General features: G+C 34.9%; 1 protein-coding gene across 1 annotated transcript; it reads right to left on the bottom strand.

Moving 5' to 3' along the window:
* Positions 1-1,867: 1,867 nt before the first annotated feature.
* Positions 1,868-23,212, bottom strand: LOC128987648 (protein maelstrom homolog). The gene is made up of 13 exons (XM_054408607.1): positions 23,086-23,212; positions 18,280-18,421; positions 16,950-17,154; positions 14,492-14,638; positions 10,482-10,612; positions 8,742-8,856; positions 8,304-8,491; positions 6,429-6,605; positions 5,769-5,840; positions 5,144-5,207; positions 4,673-4,756; positions 4,296-4,349; positions 1,868-3,110 (listed from the first exon to the last, which is right to left on the bottom strand). The coding sequence occupies exons 2-13, from the start codon at positions 18,412-18,414 to the stop codon at positions 3,067-3,069; spliced, it is 1,416 nt and encodes a 471-aa protein (XP_054264582.1). The 5' UTR covers positions 18,415-18,421; positions 23,086-23,212; the 3' UTR covers positions 1,868-3,066.
* Positions 23,213-24,582: the final 1,370 nt, after the last annotated feature.

Below are 24,582 nucleotides of genomic sequence, written 5' to 3'. Positions count from 1 at the left end.
TGTATTCACCTGTATTTGAGGCACATTGCATTTTTACCCTCTTTAATACATTATTAAAAATTAGTGACACATAAATGATTGTTTAAAACATTAATCACTATTTAAATACTCCAACTTAGGCTGATTAAAACATTAAACCTGTTCAGTTTTTTATCTAAGTTAACTTATCTTTAATATTAAATGTGACCAATAGTTTTTTTGCAAATAAAAGTTAATTATTGGTATGTTTGAATGTCTTTGATTTTTAAACTGTGAAAGTTGGGAAGATGAGTATTTATTGAAAGGTTATTGAGCAAATAATAATTTTAACTAAACAAATATATTCTCGTGAGAAAAATGGGTTCTTACATGCAATATAATCATGATCATATTGAATTGATGCTGCATTTAATTGACACAAATCAGATGAATCAGTTATTTCTTCTTTATTGCTGGTTTTCTCCTTATCAGTCTAGTCTATCTTCGGGATTTTTGACGACCCTCGTTTATCTGAGAATGTTACATCGTTGTTTGAACTTCGTTTGATTGCTTGGAATATTTCGATTTCTGATAAGGTTTTTCCCTCCGCATCTGATTCTAAAGAGTCTGACTCCATGTTAATGGCCTAAAAATCAGAGTAAATAGTATTAATTAGTTATCATACAAGAAAAAGGTAAGCATTTTAACACTTTAATACATAGGCATACAAGTTTACACACAGGCCTAATGCAATAAACCCATAAAACTAAAATTGTATTTACTTCAAACGTTTTGTTAACTAATATTGGCATCTTAAAATAAGTGGCAAAACCGCACATCTACAGATCCAGATTTGACGCAGAACCGCCCATCTGCATAGTAAAATTTAACAGACAATATTTCACTTGTTTATAATTCTGTACCCAAAAAAAGAACATTAATTATTAAAGTATTTGAATTATTTTCAATTTATTTATAAAACAGACAGTAATTACTTTAAAATAACTATTAATCAGTATGAAAGACAAGTAGTTACCTCAGCAACACCTCTACCATGCAGTCTGGGTGAGGACTGATGCAGTAGGCATTTCCAGGTGTTTTCAGATGTGCGGAGTTGTCCAAATCAAGATGGCAGCGCTGTCTTTCGGAATTCAACGTTAACTACGTCACAGTTCTGCAGCTGAAGCCAGTACGTTTCCAACGATACCAAAAACTTATTTTAGTAAAATTTATCAGATAGGCGGTATTGTTTGATTGAACTTGATATGAGCACCATTAGTGGCCCGGTATGAATCTGAGCGAAATTTTACCACTTCCCAGGTATTGGTCAGTACTTTAGGGGATGTTGCAACAACACATGCAACTATTTTCAGTCAGAGGAGATTCAGATCCCATATCTGCACTGAGTAGACATAATTCTTTACCACCCCCCAAAGGAAAAAGTCCAGAGAAGTCATATCTGGACTCCTGGGAGGCCATTAGATGGGCCCTTCCCCGCCAATCCACCGATCGTCGAAACGAGTATTAAGCGCTTCTCACACACGTAAACTGTAGTGTGGTGGTACTCCAACCTGTTGAAAATAGTCAGGGCCATTTCCCATCTTAATGTCACCCAACGATGGGAAAACATACTCCTATAACAAGTCACATTGAATAGCACCGTTTATATCCCCTGAAATACTGACCAAACCCTGAGATGTATAATTTCACTTAAATTTATGCCGGGTCACTAATGGTGCTCATATTGAGTTATTCTAAGTTTTTAATAAAACTTCAGAATTTAAGCTTTAAATACATATATAAAACATTATACATAGTCCATTATTTGGTATCAGTATTCACCTTTAAAATGTTTCAGTTCTTTTTTGGACACCCGGCATAGTGGATTGATGAATAAAATTGCAACAGCAAATGTAAGAATACATGTTTAATAAAACTTCAATTACAAAAATAAGGACTAGAGTTGATAAAAGTATTCAATTAGATAACAACTTTAAACGTCCTTATGTCCTTAACTCATCACAGTTATATCATAAACATAACTTAAAAACACCAACTTAACTTTACCCTCTTAAGAAAGAAATAATACATTTAAGCTAAATAAAAACTTTGGGGCATTTAACTTTGAGACTATACAACGATGCCAAACAACTTTCCTTACCAAAAATTATCCTAAAAGTATATTCTCGATGCTATATGGGATTCCATACTGAGCTATAAGAGAAAAAAGCCCATCACAGATATATCATCATTTAACCCTCTTAGTGCAGTGACGATGCAAGTATCGCCTTCAAAAACTTTATATTTTGAAGTATGCAGTAATACCAACGTTGGCTGGTTAATGTGTGACTTCAGTCTGAAAGTATCTAATTATCGATCACCGGTTTGTTTCCCTCTTTCCCTGTCACTACTTGTTTAACTTATTCTTGGTTTATTTTTTCATCTACACTGAGACTAAAAAATTAGTTTCGTTTGAGGTTCATACTATTGTGTTTCATGGAGAGATTGTTATATTTTAATGGTTCTTTAAGTAGTAAATTGAGAGGTTTGAAGGGTTATTTAGTGTTTGTAGGATACACATAATGTCAATAAGAAACATAATGGTAAAATCAAGATCTCTTAAACATATAAAAAATATGGAACATTGACTTTTCCCCTGAACTTTCAATATTGGTTCAAACCACTTAATGTAACCTATTACTTTTCAGTGTGGGTTTGTGTTTGGGTAAAGCCCAGTTGCACTAAGAGGGTTAAACCCACTCAACCCTTTTAGACATAAGTTATACATAAGAACAGAACATTTGGTTAATTTTAAAAAATGCAATGGCAAATTGCCCAAATAACGTATTTTAGTAAATTACCCTACATACCAGGATAATTTGTTTTATCAGCTCTCTATGGTATTCCATACTGAGCGATCAGAGAAAAAAAGAACAAACAATTTATAACCTAACAGTAAAAAACAAGTGGTACTGTTAACTCAATTAACGTTAACTTGGACAAACAGTAACTCAATTTCAATGCAGTGATCTCCTCTTTGTCAAGCAAGGCTGAATGAAAGCAGTAAAATCAGAATGTCCATATGAATTGAATGAAGTAGATTCAGTCTTATTTCTTTCCCCACGTAGCAGCCGCGAAACTCATTGGAGCACCTGAGACATACATATGATAACTGTAAGAAGTCAATGGGAAAACAACAAGAGCTTAAGGAATGCATTAAAAAAGTAAAACTAATTTTTTTAACTATGTTTATTTACAAACCTATCCTAAGTTTCGACAATAACTCTAGAGGATTGCTTCCTAGTAGGACTCTGTAGTTCCATTCAGGGTGTTTGGTAAAAAAAAAACATAATTAATTTTCATTGAGCAAGGTATTAACAATTGGGACAAATAATTTGGGACTTGCAGGGTTTGAATTGATAATTTTGTGGATTGTCAGGTACAAAAAAACATAGGGGCTGAACCAGTCCCGAGGAAGGTGAAAATCACAGTTAGCCTATAGCCTATCTTATCAATTGTGCAAGAGTCCTTGAAGGCTGGCGGCCATCTTGGATTATTTTCAAACAGCTGCAAAAGAGTTATTTACCATCTCAAAATATTTTTTCAGACACCAAAAAGATTGTAATTGAAATATCTACAGTAGGACACTAAGAGGTTATATATTTTCTTTTTACTTTTGTTATTGTTTTATTAGTTGAAACGGCTAGGCTCCAAGGACTTGAAAACATTGTGGTAATTTTATCCCCTAATTTGCGATATATTTACTTTTACTTTCGCTTTGAATAATTTTTTTAGCAGTCAGATTTCTTTGCGCTAACTGTGATGTGTGCGCTTACCTACCTTTCATTATTCTTATATTAGGGCAACTTTTTGCCAAAAGATTCTACTGTCATTTTTGTGTATCGAATCTCAAGATAAACATTTTCTTTTCCACTGTCGGGTATTAGTATCCGCTCATGACGATTGATTCTCAATACCGATATGTCCAAGAATCTGTGGTATCGAGTATCAACTCATCTCTAGTTACAAGAGATTACCGTGTCCTTAGTTTATAGTATAGGCAGAGATAGCCTACAGATTAGACATTAAAATACAGGTACCAAGTGTGCCAGAATAAAACTGTTTTTAGAGATTCCTAATGAAATAAATAGTTTTAATGTAACTAGTACAATCAGCTTTTAATCTTAAAAGAGCAGCACTCATTTTTGGAAACCCTGTATTTTGTTGTCTTTAACGATTTAGTTTGAAGTTCATGAACTATTTTAATTTTCAAATATTATTTATTAATATTAAGTTCAAACTTTTGAATATTACGATAAAATTGGTAAAAGACTTACTTTGGCTACCTCCTGGCGGAGCACCTCTTGAAACTCCAGGAGCTCTGCCTCGGCCTGACAACAGTAGTGATATTAGACTAAATAACAGTAATTAAGTAGTAAGCATTACTCAATGATAACCAAACAGAACTAGGAAATTAAAACCCCCTCAAAGCACCCCTAATTTCAGACATATACATTGAATACGGTTGATCTATCGCCTGGTTCTACTGTATGCCTGAAATAAGTATTGTTGGCAATAAGTAAATAAAAATAAACACTTAAAAAGAGGAACCTTCAAAGAACGCTTTCTATTTCAAAGACTGAGTCTTAACCTCCATAAAAACAACGGAGATGCAGACACATGTTGTTTTGGATTCAAAATAGTTCAAACTTACCACGAGAAACTAGGCCAACTGGAAAGTCACTGTCAAGGTTGAAGTTTTGACTGGACGGACGGGTCATGGGTCTTTGGAGCGAAGCTGAAAATCACAAATCAAGGATATATTTCGAGGGAGAGTCAAGTGGTTGATTTAGAAGTTTTTAAATGATTAGAGTTCAGCTAACGTACCAAAGAAAATTAGAGTCCTGGGGCTTATTGATAAAATCACTTTGTCACATAACAATGTTATTCTGTCCAGCTAATAGAACGTCTAGCAGTAATGCTGATTTTTTTAAAATTAATATTACAAGAGACAAATGATATCAATATTTAATAAATGATCTATCAAGATTTTTTATGAGTTTTTACAAGAGGAAAACTGATTTAGGAAAAAATTAGAAATATAGCAAGTCCATGAAAAATAGAAAATCAATAGTTAAATTTAATACTAGAGGTGGAGAATCTAACGATAAGACATTTTACTTACGCTGCACTGTTGGTTTAGCCACGGGTTGTTGTTCCACTTCAACTGGGGCAAAAGATTGCACGGTCTGCAACAATTGCATTTTGTGAAAAATATAAAAGATACTATTTTGTTACTGATGCTTAAAAATACATTCCGGAAGAAAAAAAAACAGGGGTACACAACTACTCGTGTAAAAAAGGTCATGCAGGTGATAAAACCACAATGAGTTTGAATTGCCATTGAATTTTTAAATACAAATCTTGATATGCCTTCATATCAAGTAGAACCTTTAGTTTGAGATGTTAAAGCCTTTTAGGTTTTTAAATGGTCTCGAATCACTTTAAAATACAAACAGAGGTTATTTAACCTTTATTTTGCCAAGCAATTCCTTTTTTTTATGTTTAGGTCTAGTCTAAATGTTTGTGTGCAATTGTTTAATGTTTTGATGACCTTAATATGAGAGTGATATTCTTCACTAGGATCCAAAGAAGTCAACATAATCAATGAAATCATCATCTACCCTTAGAGGAGGAAAGGAATCACTAGACAAAACCGAGGTAAAAAAGCCTCTTATTTATTAGTTAAAGCTTGTTTTTTATTTAGTACATTTTGTATCTAAAAGTTAATTAGTGTAAACTACACTTACGTTTCCAGAAACCATCGTAAAAGGTTTCTGGGCAGCTTTGACAGCGGCTGCAGCAGCCTCTTCAGCCGCTCTCTGAAATGATAAAGTAAGAACAATTAATTAAGAGGGTGTCAAGAAGACTGACTAAGAACAAAACAATACAGAAAAGGATCTTCTCCAGTCATAGGAACGTCCTAATAACACAAAAAACTGAGATAATTTCCTACGATTGTGTCAACATTAGCATTCTTCTCCAAAGATCATGGCAACACCCACATTATTACCCACTTTTTCGCAATATCTGCAATCATCTTGTGTGATTATTAATTTGTAAATTGAATTGGAGCAGACCTAGTCTCTATGAGGATCATACCAACTCTAATGAATTTCTTTAACTATGGTAACTTCTGTGATCACCTCTTTGCCATCACAGCAATTATCTGTGATGATTTACTGTGATTATAGCAACATCTGTTAAGATCACGGTAACTTTCCATGGAATAGAAAAATCCTGATCACAACATTATTTACTTGACACTCAAACTAGTGGATTTTTGCCTGGTTTTCAAAATTAACAAACAATCCCTTTTCTCTGTTTCAAGATCTATGCTGGACACCCTGCGTTCAAAAATTCCATTAGGTTTCTTTTTATCCTAAGATTGATATTGTTGGTGATCTTACCACTCGCTGCCTCTCCTTAAACTTGTCCAGACTTTCCACGGCAGAGTTGGAAGGTACGTGTTTACCTGGTACCACTGATATGTCAAGGTAAGCACAACACTGGTCACAGATGATGTAGGCCCATCTCTGGACGAAGCTCTTCGAACAGTTCACTACTTGTTCTATCTCAATGTGAAACTGGAAACAAATGTTTAGAAATGAAGTAGCATTGCCTGCAATTTCTACGTAAAAAATTTCAGACTACATTATACTTGCTTCGTAGCAGTAACTCAGCAAAAGTGAAAGATAGTTATAGTGAAAGAGATTATTAGTTAGATTATTAGTTTATAGTGAAAGATAGATCCTCAGTTAAAAGATAGTTAGGGTAAAATAAGAGTCAAATTCTACAATGAGCTTCCTGAACTTTATAAGGTGGAATACGATACAGAGTGATTTGTGAGAGCAATAAAAGGTCCCTTGCTGGGAAAAGCCTATCACCGCATCAGAGATTTTCTGACATCAAACATTGTAAATAAACAATATAAGAAATGTAAAATAAATAATGGCTGGCACCAACATAATTAACATAATGGTATTAACATAATTTGCAAGTTAAGTAAACATTTATGTAAACAAAATTTTGTTTATTTTTTGCTTTAAAGAATAAATTTTTTAAGTAGTAATTTAGTAAATATTTGTACTACTAAGGTCTCTAGAGATATTTTAATAAAACACACACTTTATTGTCCATCCCTGTAGCAGCAAACCTGGAGGTACTTGTTAAACCTAAATATTATAAATAAAAATAGATTCAATTGAAAATCCAATCAGGCAAATGGAAATTCGCTTTGTCTGCAGGTTTGCTGCGGTGGGGGTATTTGAACTTGACGTCGTTTAATAGGAAGTTTTAAATGCAAAATAAAAGTGCTCTTGACCTAACTTAGGCCATTTTTCATAATTTAAGTTATAAAAATGTTAACAGCCCAGCCGCTATTTTTAATTTTAATTGTACCAATTTATTTTTTTCTAAACATAGGTTTCTTTTACCTTCAAATACATACCAAGTTTCATTAAGAACAGCTGGGAAAATCGGAGGCTATATGTTTAACAAAGTGTTTATTGGGAAAAATTGTTTTCTTGAATCCTTCTATTTTGACATATGGAACGATTTTCCGAACGAGTTTAGCTGTTTACCTACACCTCGCAGACAGTAACCATAATTATTCCAGCCTTGACAATAACCTACACATTTTACATAGTTACCCTAAAAAAGGACGGTTTTTAGATTGTTTAGAGGAATTCGAGATCTACAAATCCATCAAGAATGAGCCACAACACATCTTAAATGAACAGACCTCTTTCAAGTCCAACATTATCTATGACGAAGCGATTAGAATAGGACAACAATACCACCGGCATTCCATAGATAACGGGAGAGGAGCAAGGACACCTCAGTCATGACCACGCAACTACCCGTGCCGCGTCGTAGTGTCCTGTACTGGCCAGTAGCTAGCAATGTTATTCCGTATTTTCGCGTTTCGTGTTGTATGTGTGTGTTTTTATGTTTACCGACGACCTCAACTTGAGTGACATGACATTTTTATCAGCCTGATGATGGGATTTTAATCCTGAAACCGGTCGCATAAGACGACAACAATAGGATCACTGACGGACAGGTAATATAAACCATTTTCATCCTGTAGGCTTATATGGATATAATAAAAAGATTATTTTATTTTTATAACACATATAAGTAGGCCTAATGATTTTATATCATATAAAAAATTTTGCTCTGTGGTAGTTACTTATAAATGAAAAGCTCGTCTCAATAAAAAATCTCAGATTGGCACACCTCTAACTCTGCAATAATAGACCCGAAATAAATGCAATACTTACTGCACATGCAATTTCCTCAGTGTAGTTGAAAGTATCATTTTCCAGACGAGAACAGGCAAATGGAACACTAGGGTAGTAATTCCTGATGTCCTTGGCGGCCCCAGCGACAGTCGCACACCCGTACTTCAGCTCGTAAAATAACTTCTCGAGGGGAAACACCTGGAAGTCATCAGGATTGTCTCCACTCGCTACAACAAACAGAATCTGGTAATTTATTTTGTCTCTGGTAATTTAATTTAACTACGACTGATTCATGTGCTGCCTACACAACTTAAAAAATAATTTTTTTATCAAACATAGGGAACGATATACTCACTAGTCCAAAGAACCGCAATCGCCACATCTACACGGGATCATTTGACTCTAGCACAGGTGAAAAAATCTAATGCTATACGACATTAAGGATTTTAAGCTATTAATTTATATGATAGAAATCACCTTCAGCCATCATTCGAACTACGTTGGTAACACAAGAGATGCTCGTATTCAGGCTCACGTTGTCTGGCATGGTATACATGGGCGGATAAGACCCGCCATGAGCACTTCTGCCTCTCTGTAAACAACATAACAGTTAGACACAGAGATATGCTCATTAAATTGAAGTTTGTCTAAAAAATGTTCAGCAATTACTGAAGAATACAAAATTACACATTTATACCAATAAATAAGCACAGTAAAGAGAAACCTGGTTACAGTTATAGTTATAAAGTAATCATTTAGAAACGGTCTAGAGAGAGATAGACAAATCAAGACGATGCAATCACTATCTAATTGATCATTGTTTCCGTTTCCCTGTTGAGATGGTTAAAGAACCTCAACTCAAGAGGCAGCGTAAGATCCATGCATATGTCACAAAATCCAAAAATCTCATAAACTACCCTGAGTGCATCAAACCCCTTTCACTTAATCAGGCTTAAAATATGACTAAGAAGTCAATGGTTGACATTATCAAATGTTAATGGCTTGGCATGATCTAAGATCAAATGACTGACTCAACATGATGCATTAAAGTTAAATGAAGAAATGCTACGGACAAGCCTTTTATGAGGCTTTTTTAGCTATTTATTTTATTTTTATTTATTTATTTATTACTTAGTACAGCACATATACAATGAATTTACATTACCAAACTGCATAAGCCTTAAAAAAAGGCTTGTCCGCAGCGTTTCTTTTAATACTAATTGTCTTTTCCATCTTCATCTTGGTCTTGAGTCAGTGTGAACTGTTAACTGAACAAAAATATATTTCCTACTTCTTAAACAGTAGGCCTAACAAATTTGGCTTGTAACATTTTTACATAATTACAGGAGCAAAAAAAAAACTGTAGAAAAAAAATCAGCTAAATGTTATAATGCCCTTTGTCATTGTGTTTGTATTAAATTAATAAATTGAATCGTGATTTTCCGAGTGTTTAACCTACTTTTTTCAAATCAAAATCGATATATTCATCATAAATATGTATAAACAAGAAATACATTCAGACTTAAAAATAATTATTCCTCTGAATAGACTTGAACCCTGACTCGGGGCTTGGAATACATGACATAAACAGTGCAATAGCTTACAATAAGTCATCCAATCAGTTTGACTAGGTTAAAAAGTCCACATATGCTACAGCTTTGACTAATGATAAAACTTGTCATTCTATCCCAATGTTTAAGTTATCACCAGCTTTGTTAATCAAACTCCTTGTAGTTGATGTGAGCCACCAGTTGAGATTGTGCTGGTGTAAATTACTAATTTCCCTCTAACGCACAAACTTGTTTACCAAGTCATACTGATGGAACAGCTTATTATCAGCCATACACACAATTATGACACATTTACTATGTAAGCAAAAGGAATAAGGTAATAGTATTTTAGACTTTCGTGCATTCTGTGACCAGCTCACAAAACTAGCCTACATTCTTTTTTAATAAAAATTGTACAACAAGTGATCCGTATGGATGACATGTCTACTTCAGTATCAATGGTGACACAAATCAGTAATTTACATTTAGCACAATATGTCGGTAGCTCACTTTAACTAGGTCTATTTTGATTTGAAAAAAAAAAAACTGGTGACAACTTTAACACGGGGATGGGGTGAATAGTTCGATCAAATACTGATAGTAATTGATATCAATAGTCAAAGACTAAAGATAAAGAACAGCAGAATACGGTTAACTCTAAACTCACCTCCAAAACCGCTTTCACGTTGTCCCAAACTACATAGATGCTCTTTTCCCCCTCTTCCCCTTCTAAGGGGATATGATGTACTTCGTCTGAGCGAGTCATTGCGTCCAGTCGGTAGCCCATTGGTATCTGCTCTGCAACAAGTACGAACAATCAGTAGGGCTTTTTGGGGGGGTTTACACCAGATTCTAGCTCAGAATTGATTTCACATTACTTTAGGCTAGGCCAAGAGGTTCCAGCATTATCACAGATAAAATACATTGGTGATTGGTGGGATTTGAACCCAAGGGAGCGTTAGAAGTCCCACACTCTACCACTATACTAGCTCACTCTCCAGATCAGCGGTGGTAAAATAGCTGGTGTATATTGAATACATCAAGGTGATGTAACGACTCAATAAATAGATACTTACAAATAATACTGGAGTGCCTAGTGTAAATTACTGGACATGTAGGCTGCTCAGCAATAACTCAAGTAGTAGACTACTCGACTTTATACAAATACTTGGGTCTTAAGTAATTACTTAAATTTTTACACAATTTCAAGTAGACTTCTAAGTAATTTCTTCTTTTTACTCGATACTTGAATACATGTTTAAAGTAGAGTAATTTATCAACTTTTACAAACATTTAAGTAATGGGTCTAATTCAGTGTGGGGTAACGGGCTGTTTTTAGCAAATTTCTAAGACCTAGGCCCGGGATCGATTTACTTTTTCATTTTGATGATATACCCAGAGGCCGAAAACACCGGTTAGTTCAAATTTATATATATATATATATATATAAATCACGTGAACTTAATTAATAAATAATTTAACATAATAATTTAACGTAATTTTTAACAGTAGTACTGAACAGTGCCAATAAATTGTTTTAAATAGGCTATAGAAAAACCCAAGATTTATGTACCTATTAGTTTTAATAAAATAAAAATTAGGGATGGTCAAGTCTCGAAATTTCGGGAAATTTTAAATCTCGTTACATGAGACGAGATTTCTTTTTGGCCGAGATTTTTATCAAGAGGAGAATAAAAAAAAAAAAAAAAAATTTAAAACGCCTGCAGAAAGTCAATGCAATAACCGCAATACAGGAGCGTGTTGTAGTTGTGTTTCCTTTGCGAAGGCGTTCTTATTTAATTAATTCCTTAAATGTATTACTTTAATTATTTTAATAATATTACTTTAATAACATTTGAGAAGTTTTGTTAAGTGTAAGCAGTGTGAGGAATGTTTTATTACTATAAAAAGAAAAAGTCAAAACAAGTAACTATTTTATAAAAATTAATATTGCTTTTATTTTATGATTTATTTTATTTTAGGATAATTTGAACTCTATCCTAACTGATATCACTATGTTTCCTAATCGTAGGCATTTTTAATAATTGGGTGTGATTAATAAAAAAATATTATGCTGATGTTTTTTAATAAAAGATTGTAAATATTCTTGCCTATTATCATTATTTTTGTATTTAAACAGTCATCTAACAATGTTACAAAATCAGGTAAAAATTTTGAACGTGCATTTCCCGTTGTGTATGAGAAGGCAAATCCCGTCTCGATCTCGTCTCGAAATTTTATGAGAAATAAAAAATCTCGTCTCGTCTCGTCTCGAACTAAAAATTCAATCTCGTCCATCCCTAATAAAAATTGTATAAAATTTTTACCTAGGTGTTTTTATAGAATCTAACTTAAACACGTTCGCTGCGGCACGTCAAATAGCGGGCGTAACCCCAGTGCGGCGCAGCCCTCAGCGTCGAGCAAACCCGATTGCCGTGTGTGATTGGCTTTCCAATTTTGGTCTGACGAATAGCAATAAACGTGCAGGGATGTCCTGCTTTACGAGAGTCGACGTAGTTCGCTAACCACCCACAGATAGCAGCACTGCTTGGAACGTAGCCGGTCCCATTGTAACAATTGGAACAATTGTATGGGGAGGTAGTAATTCTGATCTAAATTTAAAATACTTAAAAACTACCCATTAACCCTTCCCTGACGGGTGACGGATATATTCGCATAAGTCTTTGGTGATAAAGGACGGGTGACGGATTATATGGTTTTTGATGCTCCGGACGAGAAGCGGTTATATCCGCTCCATGACTGCGCTCTCCCCCGCACTCCCCCCTCTCTACCGCGCTAACCCCTCTCATGCGCCTCATTCCCCCCCCCCACGCACCTACCACCGCTCCTACACTCCCCCCCTTGACGTTTTGCGCTCAACATTACGTTGTCTCTGTTTATTGTTACATATTGTTCTTTGTTAAATAAAGAACAATACGTAAACAATAAATAAATTGTATTGCCTAATGTTGTCATGGTCATATCTTCAAAGGCGGGTGGCGGATATATCCGCTGCATTTCTACTCATCCGAGGAAATGATATAACAAATTATTTTGACAGTATGATGTGTTCCACTGTGTTTCTTTATGTATACTTGTATCAAGGCTATTAAAAAGAAAAAGAGGTTGCCTCAGTCGTGCGTATGACGTCACCCGCCGACCCGGACGGTGCTGCTTTTAACTCACACAGCTGCCACCTGTCAAATTCTTTGTTATTGTTGTTTGTTTTTGTGTAAGTTTCGTGCGATTAGTAAACGATTAAGTAAAAGCATGTAAAAGTAAGTTAGCGGGCGGAAGTGTGACGTTATCCGCTGATCTGATCGCCGCATTCACCTTCACTCTACATATTACTACTCCGCAAATTATTTTTGCATATGCGGAATAATAAAAAACAACAAATATAAAACCGGACTGAAAATATAAACTTAAACAATGAAATAATATAACGCAGAATAAATAAAACTAGAAAGAAAATGGTTACTTAATCGTACTAAACAAGCACAAAAACGTTTGAAGTTGCCACTCAGAAATAACTTATTTCCCTAGTAAGAATGGTGAATCTGTTTACAAATAAATAAATGAAAAACAAACAACAATAACAAAGAATTTGACAGGTGGCAGCTGTGTGAGTTAAAAGCAGCACCGTCAGGGTCGGCGGGTGACGTCATACGCGCGACTGAGGCAACCTCTTTTTCTTTTTAATAGCCTTGTACTTGTATCTAAATATATAAAAGGCAAAGCCCTCACTGACTCACTCATCACTAATTCTCCCACTTCCCATTTACCTAGGAGGCTGAAATTTGGTACACTGATTCTTTAGGCATTAAATAGGAAAACTAAGTAGTTTTTATTCTGATCGGACTCTCGGGCTCCGCCCCAGTGGCTCTGGAGTTTCCCATGTTAACCTTATGATTTTTCATATTTAAAAGGAATTAATGAATCTTAACAGCTGTTTCAATTAAACAAGTTAGTTCTATTCTATGATGTTCAATAGCATTAAAGTTACAAGGATTACCAACAGGGTGCAGCACTATCATTTTTTTTTTATTTATGACAACAGCTAATTTGCAACCAAAAGGTGAGTGAGCGTAGCGAACGAACTTCAACCTGGAGGCGAGTTAGCGTAGTGAACGAGCTAACCTGAAGGCAAGTGAGCGCAGCGAACGAGCTCCAACCTAAAGGTGAGTGAGCGTAGCGAACGAACTTCAACCAGGACGTGATTGAGCCATGCGAATACTTATGAAGTTAAACGGGGCAAAGCCCGAGGGTACAGCTAGTAACAATATACAAAAATGAAAAATTTATTTTTATTTTTTCCTCTAATTTTTTCCCGTTGTATGTCATGATTTCGCCTGTCCGGGAAGGGTTAAACCTGTGTCCGTATAGAAAAATAGACTTCATAAATGATGTTTAGTTAAACCTTAGTTGTAAGACATTTCCTTGACCGTGCCATGCATGTAAACCAGTGTAACGGCAAAAAAGCATTCTTATTCTTAGTAGATATTAAAATTATAATCACGTTGGTTTTTGAAAAACTATTTTTGCATGATAATTGGCTAGTGGTCATATCTAGGATAATTTCAAACAGCTGTTCTTCAGCAGCTGTTTGAAACTACCTAAGATGGCCACTAGCCTCCAAGGACTCTTAAAACTACTGTAAGTTACTTCTAAACTTACTTTGTCCAATGATGGTATGATAGATGTTGGTGACACCCTCAGCCAGACAAAACTCGGATACAGCTATCTCTGCAGGATGGTACACTTGCCCGTCGGAGATGCAGAAATAGTTAATGTGTATGAAGTAAAACTTGAACGTGGGAACCTCTGCAAAAAAACATTGTAACCATATTACCAATCTTCATTTCTAACTAACACATTGTTACGTTCAAATCATAGAGATGATGTGTAATCCAAAATTAGTTGATTCTTCCACTTGACTATCAGAATCAGAATCAGAATCCATTTATTGTCATTTGTCAACATTACATTGCTATAGACAACGTCAAAAAACATAAGAAATACAGTAATATGCAGTGACTATATTCCTATTCAACAGGACTAAGAGAGCGCATTAGCTATAATTAGTTTTCTTTAATATAATAAATAATGTTCAAAGTAAACAATGTGATATTATGGTTCATCTATGAATCCCTAATTTTTGATAAGTATCAAATTTCACACAAATCAGTCAACTCTTACATAATTGAATCCGCAACAATCAAATATGTAAAGGTTAATTTAAGTGTGTAGACTTTGAACGAAATGAATGGAATTAGTAAATGTTTCAAAGGGATCACAATTTCAAAGGGGTTTTAGTCATATTTGTAATACTAAATGCAAGGAATCTATTTAGAGGTTAGTGATTTAATAATGTGTTCTGATGAAGACTGCAAGATTAATTATCACTACTTATGCATTGGAATTGGACAAACCTTTTTTTAAATAGGCCTACTAATAAATCACAATGGAAATGTCCAAAATGTAAGGGAAGAGATATGAAGGAATCCATGAAAGAAAAAGATGACCGAGAAACTGGAAAGACAAACTTAAATTTGTCATAGAAGATGTAAGTAACGGTAGGTATCTGAAAAGAAGAGTGTTCTGACTTCATTTAACGAAGAATTTCAGAAACTAAAAAAAGATAATGAAGAAATTGAGGCAAGTCAAAATTTTATACGTGAAAAGTACGGAGAATTTTTAGTCAAATTGCAATGTCTACCAGAGTTGAAAAAAGAGATCACTGCACTTAAAGAAACCATGAAAAAAAGATAAAGTGATTGTAGAACTGAGCTCACAGCTTCATCACTTGGAACAGTGTGGACGCAGGAAATGGAGGAAGAAGTTATTGAACAAATTGTTGTCAACGTTGCAAAAGAGTTAGGGGTAGACTTGGAGAAGGAGGACATAGAAGCCGCGCCCACAACTACAACAGGCCCACAACTATCATCGTCCAGCTGGCACGGCGGAAGAAGAGGGACCAGATGTTGGCGGAGAGAAAAAAGTTGTAACCAACTCCAGGGTGACAGGACTCAGTAACCAGCATATCTATGTAAGTGAAAATTTATCTCCCTATTTTGGAAACCTACACATGAAGACCAAGAAGAAAGGAAATTAACTAGTTTATAAATATGTTTGGTTTAAGAATGGTGTTAATGCGAGAAAATCTGATGATTCGAAAGTTATCCGGATAAATTATATTTCTGACCTGGTTAATATTAAGTACGACTACTTAATTGCATTTTTGCAGTCTTCTTGAAACATTTTATGGGAAAAATTGATTTTGATTGTGCAAATACCGTAGAAAGTGTTCATACAATTTAGTGACATAACAAAGTGGCAGTAGTCATTAGACCCTAAAAAAGCTAGTACAAAGAAAATTCCTTGTTGCTAATGGGCTTGCTAAGTCCCATTGAGTGTGAGTGTGAACTTAGTCGAGCGCAGTACAGGTCTGCTGACGCACCAGTAAACGGAACTTTGAAGCCCATATAGACAGGCAAATGCTAGGTTAAAACAGGCAGCCAACTTCTTAACAAAATAAAATAAAAAAATATTTAATTGTTAGTACTCAGAGAGGTATTGGTTTGCTATCCCTGATATCTCAAAAAAGTGATCAAAAACTCCTCAACTCATCATCAAGGAAGTATTATTTTCCACACAGTTTCACAGTGTGGAAGGACAGTTTCATAATACATAAAGGATATTAAATTAGGGATGAATGATACATATTTTACTTTAATACTTTTGTGAATATCTACAGGATTTTCATGTTGTCTCTCATAATGTTTGTCGTTTGTCTGTCCATACTCCCCTGCTAGTTATCGAATGCCCACCCCCAGTCTAGTAACTCGTCAAGGTATGTATCCATCATTACGTTCACCTGATAGTTGAGTGTTCAACATTTTCTTTCAACTTCAGACATTATTTTAATTAGTTTAGTTAAATATATCTTTGTTCATTTTAAAAAGTTGTGTATCCACTTCAGACATTCTTAAATCTATATCAACTAAAACACACATAACCATCATATCTATCAATTTAGTACCCGGTTTATGACCCAACCCTTTGGTTCGCCACAGCTTGTCTGCAAACATGTTTATTTGGATCCTCTATGCTATGAATCAAATTCAAAACTTACTTCTCGTGCTGCAAATAGAACGTACTGTCTTCTCAATATTTTCGTTGATCTGTCGCTTTTGTTCTTCGAGTTCTTGTTGTGTCTTTTGCAGATAGTCAAAGGAATTGTGAAGATTGGTGTATTTGCGGGCGGTGTCCCCTTTTTGCCGCTCCTTTTCTTTTTTAGCCATTTCCTCATATTTTTTCTTTTGTGATGCAGGCAAGACCTGAAAAAGCCAAAATGTCTAAACTTAATGTTTTACATAGCATTTCAGCTCTACATAAGTCGCTTTCAATTCAATTGAGAGAACACTACGACTCAAGATTCTTTAGACCAAGATTAATGAAACAGTTTTATTTTGCTATCAAAATTATTTTTGTTTTATTTTCCCAAATTTAAACTTGGTAGGATCCACTATCCATTGTGTAAATGCCCCTGCTGCAGCAAACCTTCATGATAAGTGAATTTAAATTTCTCAGATTGGATTTTTACAAGATGTGACAAATGACAATTCTTTATTGCACATGACATCTGTTAAAGTTATACAACATAATACCGGTACACAGACAGGTGTACATTGTCAAGGTTTCTATGAAATAAGGAACTAAATATATAAAAACCTAACATTTAGCCAGTAACGTACCCCTACAAAAGCTACAGCATGGTGGAACTGTTCATGTTAGGAGAGGTTGATGAGAGAATGGGTGTCTGAAAGGCTTAACATTTGGATTTGAACTAGGCCCCTAAGGAGAATTTTACAAGGATTGTAACCTATAAGTGTAAGATTTTCAATTAAATTACAGTGAAAAGTATGTGACACATTCACTGACAAACATGTTTTGCTAGGAAATGTCCATAGCCACTAAACAAGGAATAGAAATTTAATTGATGTAAGTAGAGTAAGACTGTCAAGATCTCAAAACTATCATACCCACTTGGGGATCAAAATATTTAACATGTTTCCAGTAGATTTTCGTGCATTGCCCTTAAAATAATTTTCAAAAAAACTGCTCTCTTTGTGTAAAGCCAATCCTATGTACAAATTAAGTGATTTCTTCAATTTACAATTTGTAAACAAAGATTTAAATTTTATAGTTGTTTATAAATAATGTTTCTATTGTTTAGATTGACAATATCTATTGTAATTCTTGTGAATTAATTAACGACTAAAGCTTGGTCTATTGTCTATTGACTTAGGAGTGTGATGTAATTTAACATATTTAAAAAAAGGAAAATATTTTTACTTTAAACATTCCAAGAGAAGTTTAACTTATTATTTAACTGTTTATAGAAGTTAATCCTATGGCTAATTCACTGTTTTAACTTCAGAAAAGAAGAATAAGTTACTTACCGCCCACTCTGGCCCTGCGACTTCTGACACATCTTTCAGACCATTAGGGAACCTTTCCCCATTCTTTTCATATGCAGCTTTTCTGTCAAGCATGAAGAAGTAGAATGCATTTGCAGGAGTCTTCTTCTTGGGCATTGTAGACCTAACAAAAATTATGGCAGTATAGTAGAGACAAAAAAAGGGGTGTTAACTTACAAACGGTCCGGTAGGGCCTACCTAGTTATTAATTTTGTAGGCCTTTATGTTGTCCATGATGGTAAATAGGTGTTTAAAATGCACGATTCTCCCCCCTCTGCGCCTGTCGCCAAATTGGAAAGATCTAAATAATCGGTACTTTCTAGATATTTTTGCCATATCTCCGTTTTAAATGAATTGGTCTTTTTTTGCTTTAGTGACTTGAAATTTCACAAATTATTTTTCAGTTTCAGCTTTAATTTTCAGTTAATTAAATTGGCACTGACCAAAGTCGAGTGCCAGTTAAAGGTGTACACACCATGTGTTTTGGCCAACATAGGTAGCCTATAAGACGATTTTAATTGTTTAGGCTAAGTGTATGTAACTTATAGCTTATAGCCTATAGTTTTAAGTTGTAAATAGTTGCGGCATTATCTTTCTTCTTTGGCATAAAAAAACTGGATTCTTTCTTTTTCTTGTGCATGATATGACGTTAGATGTTATAAGTTAGCACATTTGAGTGACGTGAAAATCAAAACGCTCTGAAAACAATTTATTTTGAACCCTGAACGTAAGCTTATTTTTCAAGGTAAGTAGGATTTTCAAATTTTGCATGCTTACTAAAAAAATGTGTGTATTTTGCATGCTTACTAATAAATGTGTGTAGTATTAAAAAATAACACAAATATTGATCAAATATTTTTATTCAGATAAGTTTAGTTGTTATCTTGGTTGTATACTCAAAGTTTTTATTTGTTTTTTTAAATTCATTATTATTATAAAAAAATTCCATTCAACCATTTATAGATATTATATTCTTTTGAGTGAAAGGTAGAAAAAGCAGACTTTAATAATTCTGTCAAAAAGGTTTATTATAGGCATTTGTAATTTAATTTGCTATAAACGAACAGGACAGAGCCCCCAAGACAGATAGACGAATATTTGACGTAGGCCTTAACTAGGGAGTTTTAAGTGAACTTGAGTGAATTTCTTACAAAATATGATTAAATACCCCCGCCGCAGCAAACCTGCAGACTAAGCGAATTTCCATTTGACTGATTGGATTTACACTGAAATGTCTACTTAAAAATATAACATTTATTCCCGATTTAAATAAAATTAGTTTAACAAGTACTAGGTTGCTGCATCAGGGAGGGTAAAACTGTTTTTTTCTGTAAAATGTTAATAGTTAGTAAGAAATAAAAACATTTTCCAAATTTGATCAAAATATGTTCATAAACAAGCAAACTACAACAGTTTACTTATTCTCCATAAGAATAACATGGGAATTTTAAATTACAAATTTTTTCCGTAGGCCTAACCATTAGGCGCATAATAACGCTTCAATATACTAAATTATTTGTTTTTTTAAGCTCTACAAAATGGTTTGGAAAGAAATTGCTAAATTTTATGTTTTTTGGGTCAAAAATGGGAAAAACCTATTTTTACCCCATAAAATCCCCCGTAAGCCCCCGTTCCCATGGTCCGACCATGCTGGATCGCGAACTCGTTCGAATAAACGTAGGTTTACACGTTTGTACCAAATTTCATCAAAATTGGATCATTTTTGCTCGAGTTATCGTGCTGACGGACACATAGCCTAGGCCTATATATATGAATTTGAACGGATGGTGTTTTTGGCCTCTAGGGACCTCAAAACGAAAAAAAAAATCGGTCCCGCGTCCAGGTCTTACCATGAGTACTACGGTAATAGCTTATTCCCTATAGGCCTATGGGAAATTCGCTAATATGTATTGTAAGGGTCAGTTTTTAAAATATTTTATCAAATAAAAACTAATTATTAATCTTAACATTTAAATGTGTTTCTACATTTATTTCCCCTACTTTAAAATTAGTGGTCCAAGGTACAACATATGTAGGTCCGAGGTACAACATAGGTAGGGCCTATTGTACTTTGGTGCTAATGTTAATATATTTTTAATAATTGAAAATATTTGTTTTGGGAGAAAATAAAGGGTTAAATCAAATGTATTGTGTTGAAGAACAATGATTAAGTTACTTTTCACTAACATTTATTGTGTTTTAAAGTGTCATATAAAAATAAAAAATACCTAAAAAGGTAAAATAGGTCCATTGTACAACACCTTCCCCCTGTTGAAGTAATTTTCTGAGCGTCTCGCTACGAGACGCTCGGCATTCAAGCAATTATGTTACTTAGGCATAGCCCCTTAACCTTTTAAGTTAGGCTACCAACGGGTAATTACTTTAGCCTAGGCTATATCAATCACAGACGTCTTATTAAAATAAAATTTTGTTCACTTATGCTAAATAACGTCCTAAATTTAAAAATTATTGCCATTTTCTATGGAAAACACAATTAACTTAGTTATTTTGGCGGAAACGGGTCATGAGGGTTAGCGCCAAAATGACCAAAAATAGTTGGTTAGATCACTCTAGACTATGGCTATATTAACCCTCCGAGCGTCCATCGTCGAAAAATCGACGCGCGAACATCGTTTTACGGCAAAGGCTCTATGACTGACTGAATCGGATTGAACTGGATCGAGTTAGGTAGGCCTATCGTTCTTTTCGTTATATTCTAAGCTTTCTCCAGAGGTCTGTCTCAGCGCTGTATGTTCTCCGAGCCGATCGTAATTGTAGCAGACAGCTGACGTGCGTATTTGTAAATAGCTAGGTTACCCTCGGACCGATGACTGATGTGTTTTATTACGTTTATCATTGTTTTAGTGTTAAAAATCAAAAGTAGTGATATACGTGGTGCATTATAAGAAGATTTAAGTGATTGAAGGGCTGGTTTCTATGATCCTGAAGAAGTAGGTAGTGATATTGATGTAAATTATCAGCCAGATTCCTAGCTATGGTTAGGCTATGCATTCTTAGCTAAACGCTATGTAGGCCTACTGAAATCTGTTTTTTGCCCATAACTTATGTATTTGCAAATCTACTTCCTTATATTATTATATATTTGTAATCCTCATAAAATTTAGAACAAAGTGGCTGTTTTCAAATATTTATAGGCCTATAATTTATATAATTTAATTGAGCGCAAACTTATTTTTTTTTTTTTGAAAATTTTCCAAAATATTTTTTTTTTACCTAAAAGTTTTTTTGAAACAAATGTTCCTTATGTTTTATGTATAATATTGAAGCCCATGATTTTCCAAACAAAATGGTATATAGAACAGTAGAATTAACATTGTTTTAAGCTTCTCAGATCGGTTTTAATAAAACCTTGCAAATGCGCCAAAAATAGGTGGACATTAAGGCCTAAACTATGGACACTTGGAGGGTTAAGTTAAGTTAGGCTAAGTTATGTTGGGTTAGGTTACTAACAATAAGTAGCCTATTCTATTGATTTACCCATTTTATTAATAAGTTAAGTTAACCTAACCTAACCTAAACCAATCTAACCTATCTAACCCAACCAACCTATCTATCCTTACCTAACCCTTCTTAACATAACCTAACTTAAAAGTTAACGCAACCAACGTGAAATCCCACTATTTACTTAGATAACTTACATAAAATGTTTGTTTTTAAATAAATTAATTCTTCATCATTTTCCGGGAAAACGGCACTATCCCGGTTGTAGGCAAACTTATCTTCGTTAATATCCATCGAATTTTTGATAAAAAATTCTTGAATGTTCTTGTTCAGCTCACTCTACCAGTTAATTTGATTACCCTCATGACCACTTCTGCAAAAAATGTTAATTTCCTGTTTTCCACTTTACCGGGGAAACGGCGCTTTTCCGGAGAAAATGACAATAATTCTTGGATTCAGGACATTATTTAGCATAAGAATAGTGAAATAACTTAAATCCTAATTCTAGCAAGACATCAGTGATCGAAATAGGCCTAGGCTAACTACCGTAAGTAGGCCTAGGCTCCAACTTACACCTCCTAAGTTAGGTTTGAAGGGCTAGGCCTATGACCACAATTCAAACTGTGACTTTACTCAGGCCTATCTTAAAAAAATAGGTATGCCTAGCCTTTTGTGTGAGTAGAACTTTGTAGAGTAGAACGCATGGTTTTGTACTCAAATCTGTATTTATGCATGGTTTGCTTTGTATGTTAAGTGACTGTAACATTGACGATTGCAATGTATGTTTTTCATGTTAAAAGCAAATAAAGACATTTCATTTAATTTCTATCTTAACAATTTTTAGTAATCAGCCCTACTATTAGGCCTAGCCTATTCTAAGGAATAGGCTAGGCCTAGGGTACACAAAGTTTAGGGTAGATGTAGCCAAGAGGCTAGAAGCTACTGAATAGCCTAGACCTAAGTTACCGGCAGGTTATAAAATATTTGAACGGTAAAATTTCCTAGAGCTTTTGAAAACTCCAAAATAGGCCTAGCCTACAGTAAAAACATTTAAAACTTACACTTGACCTGACTGCCAAAACTCCTAGGTTAGGCCTAGGCCTAACTTAGTCTAAAAAAGGGCTAGGCTAGGGTTAAGTTAACTGTTTATCAATCCTAAAAAACAAGGTTTCTTACTTCACAAATCCTAGCCTGCGATAGTTAGTAACGTCAGCAAGGAATAATAAATTTTACTTTTCCTGTGGAAGGGAGCAGTGGTAAATGGCAGATAGGCTAGGCCTAGCATATCCTAATGAAAGAAATCTAGGATCAAGAGCCACGACTTACCTTTGTTTGCTTTACGAGGACAGTAATCGAATCAAACTGAAGATTTTGTAGCTGAAATGCCTTCCGACAATCTAAAGACAAGTTTGAAAAATTACCGACGTGTAGTGTTTAGTATACCACACGACTAACTTACTTAAGGAGGCCTTGCCGTCAGACCGTCACCGCTCTTTTTTCGTCTGTCTAGAAACGGGACAGCGGAATTTGAAATCGGAACGACGCTTCCCCCACTACTGCGCTGTGCCGAACGCTTCCGAATCTTACCGAGCAGTGCCGAACTTAAACGTCAAATTCGATGCTGTCTGTCCGGTCGCGTGGTCGCGTGGTGTCAACTGTCAACAATGAATGTGTGCCAGTTTTGCGATAAGACTTTTGTCAAGTCAGTTCTTAGTTTTTCTAGTGCGTCAGATTTCTACACTTGGAAAAGCAAGACGGAGGAAAAGGAAAATGTGTTGTTCACAAAACAAACAGGACAGAGGATTCTATCTGGTAAGAAGAGAATTTATTTTAAGTGCAATAGATCGGGAAACTTTGAACCTAAGCCTATATCCGGCAAAAGAAAAAGGGAAACAAAGATACAGGGTTCCTGCAAAATAAATGGTTTCTGTCCTTTCTCAATAAAGGCAACGTTTTTTGAAAATGGAAATGTCGAAGTAGAGTACTGTGAGACTCATGTAGGCCACACTTTTGACCTAGCTCACAAACCTTTGACCTTTGATGAACGTCAAGATATCGCCGGAAAAATATCAAATAAAATTCCTTTTGGCACAATACTTGAAGAAGTTCGGTCAACTTTGCAACCAAACTCGCTAAAAAGAATACATTTACTGACGAAACAAGATCTGTATAATATTGAAAAAGAATTCGGTCTTAATGAGACTATGCGTCATTCGAACGATGCCATTAGTGTCGAAGCATGGGTACAAGGCCAAAAGGGTGAAAATGACTGTGTTGCGTTATATAAACCACAAGGGGTTGATGAAACTGCCACATTCGCCAAGAATGATTTCGCTCTTGCAATAATGACTGAGGCACAAGGAGAACTTTTGAAAAAGTTTGGTTCAGACTGTATTTGTATAGACAGTACTCACGGTTTGGGCGCTTATGATTTTGAAGTGGTAACCGTTATGGTAATTGACAATATGAGACAAGGATTTCCGTGTGCATTTTTTATCACAAACAGAACAGATAAATCTGCTGTGAGTGAATTTCTTTCAGCAATCCGAGAGAAAGTTGGAATGATAAATCCTAATGCGTTCATGTCAGACATGGCTGAATCATTTTATAACGCGTGGAAAGAAGTAATGGGCCCAGTTGATAACAGACTTTATTGTACATGGCATGTCGACCGTGCATGGCAAAAGAATCTGTCAAAGATAAAAGATTGTGATAAAAGACAAGCAGTATACAAGAAGTTAAGAGTTCTGCTGGAAGAAACAGATCCGAATGCATTCTTGGCAATGCTGGGACCAGTTATTGACGAACTTCGCAGCGACCAAG

This window comes from Macrosteles quadrilineatus, unplaced genomic scaffold, assembly GCF_028750875.1.
Source record: "Macrosteles quadrilineatus isolate MER2022 unplaced genomic scaffold, UCM_ALF_1.0 Scaffold_2__2_contigs__length_208266976, whole genome shotgun sequence".
In the NCBI taxonomy this organism is placed as follows: Eukaryota; Metazoa; Arthropoda; class Insecta; order Hemiptera; family Cicadellidae; genus Macrosteles; species Macrosteles quadrilineatus.
The sequence above is the reverse complement of the archived record's forward strand: the minus strand, read 5'-3'. Positions and strand labels throughout refer to the sequence as shown.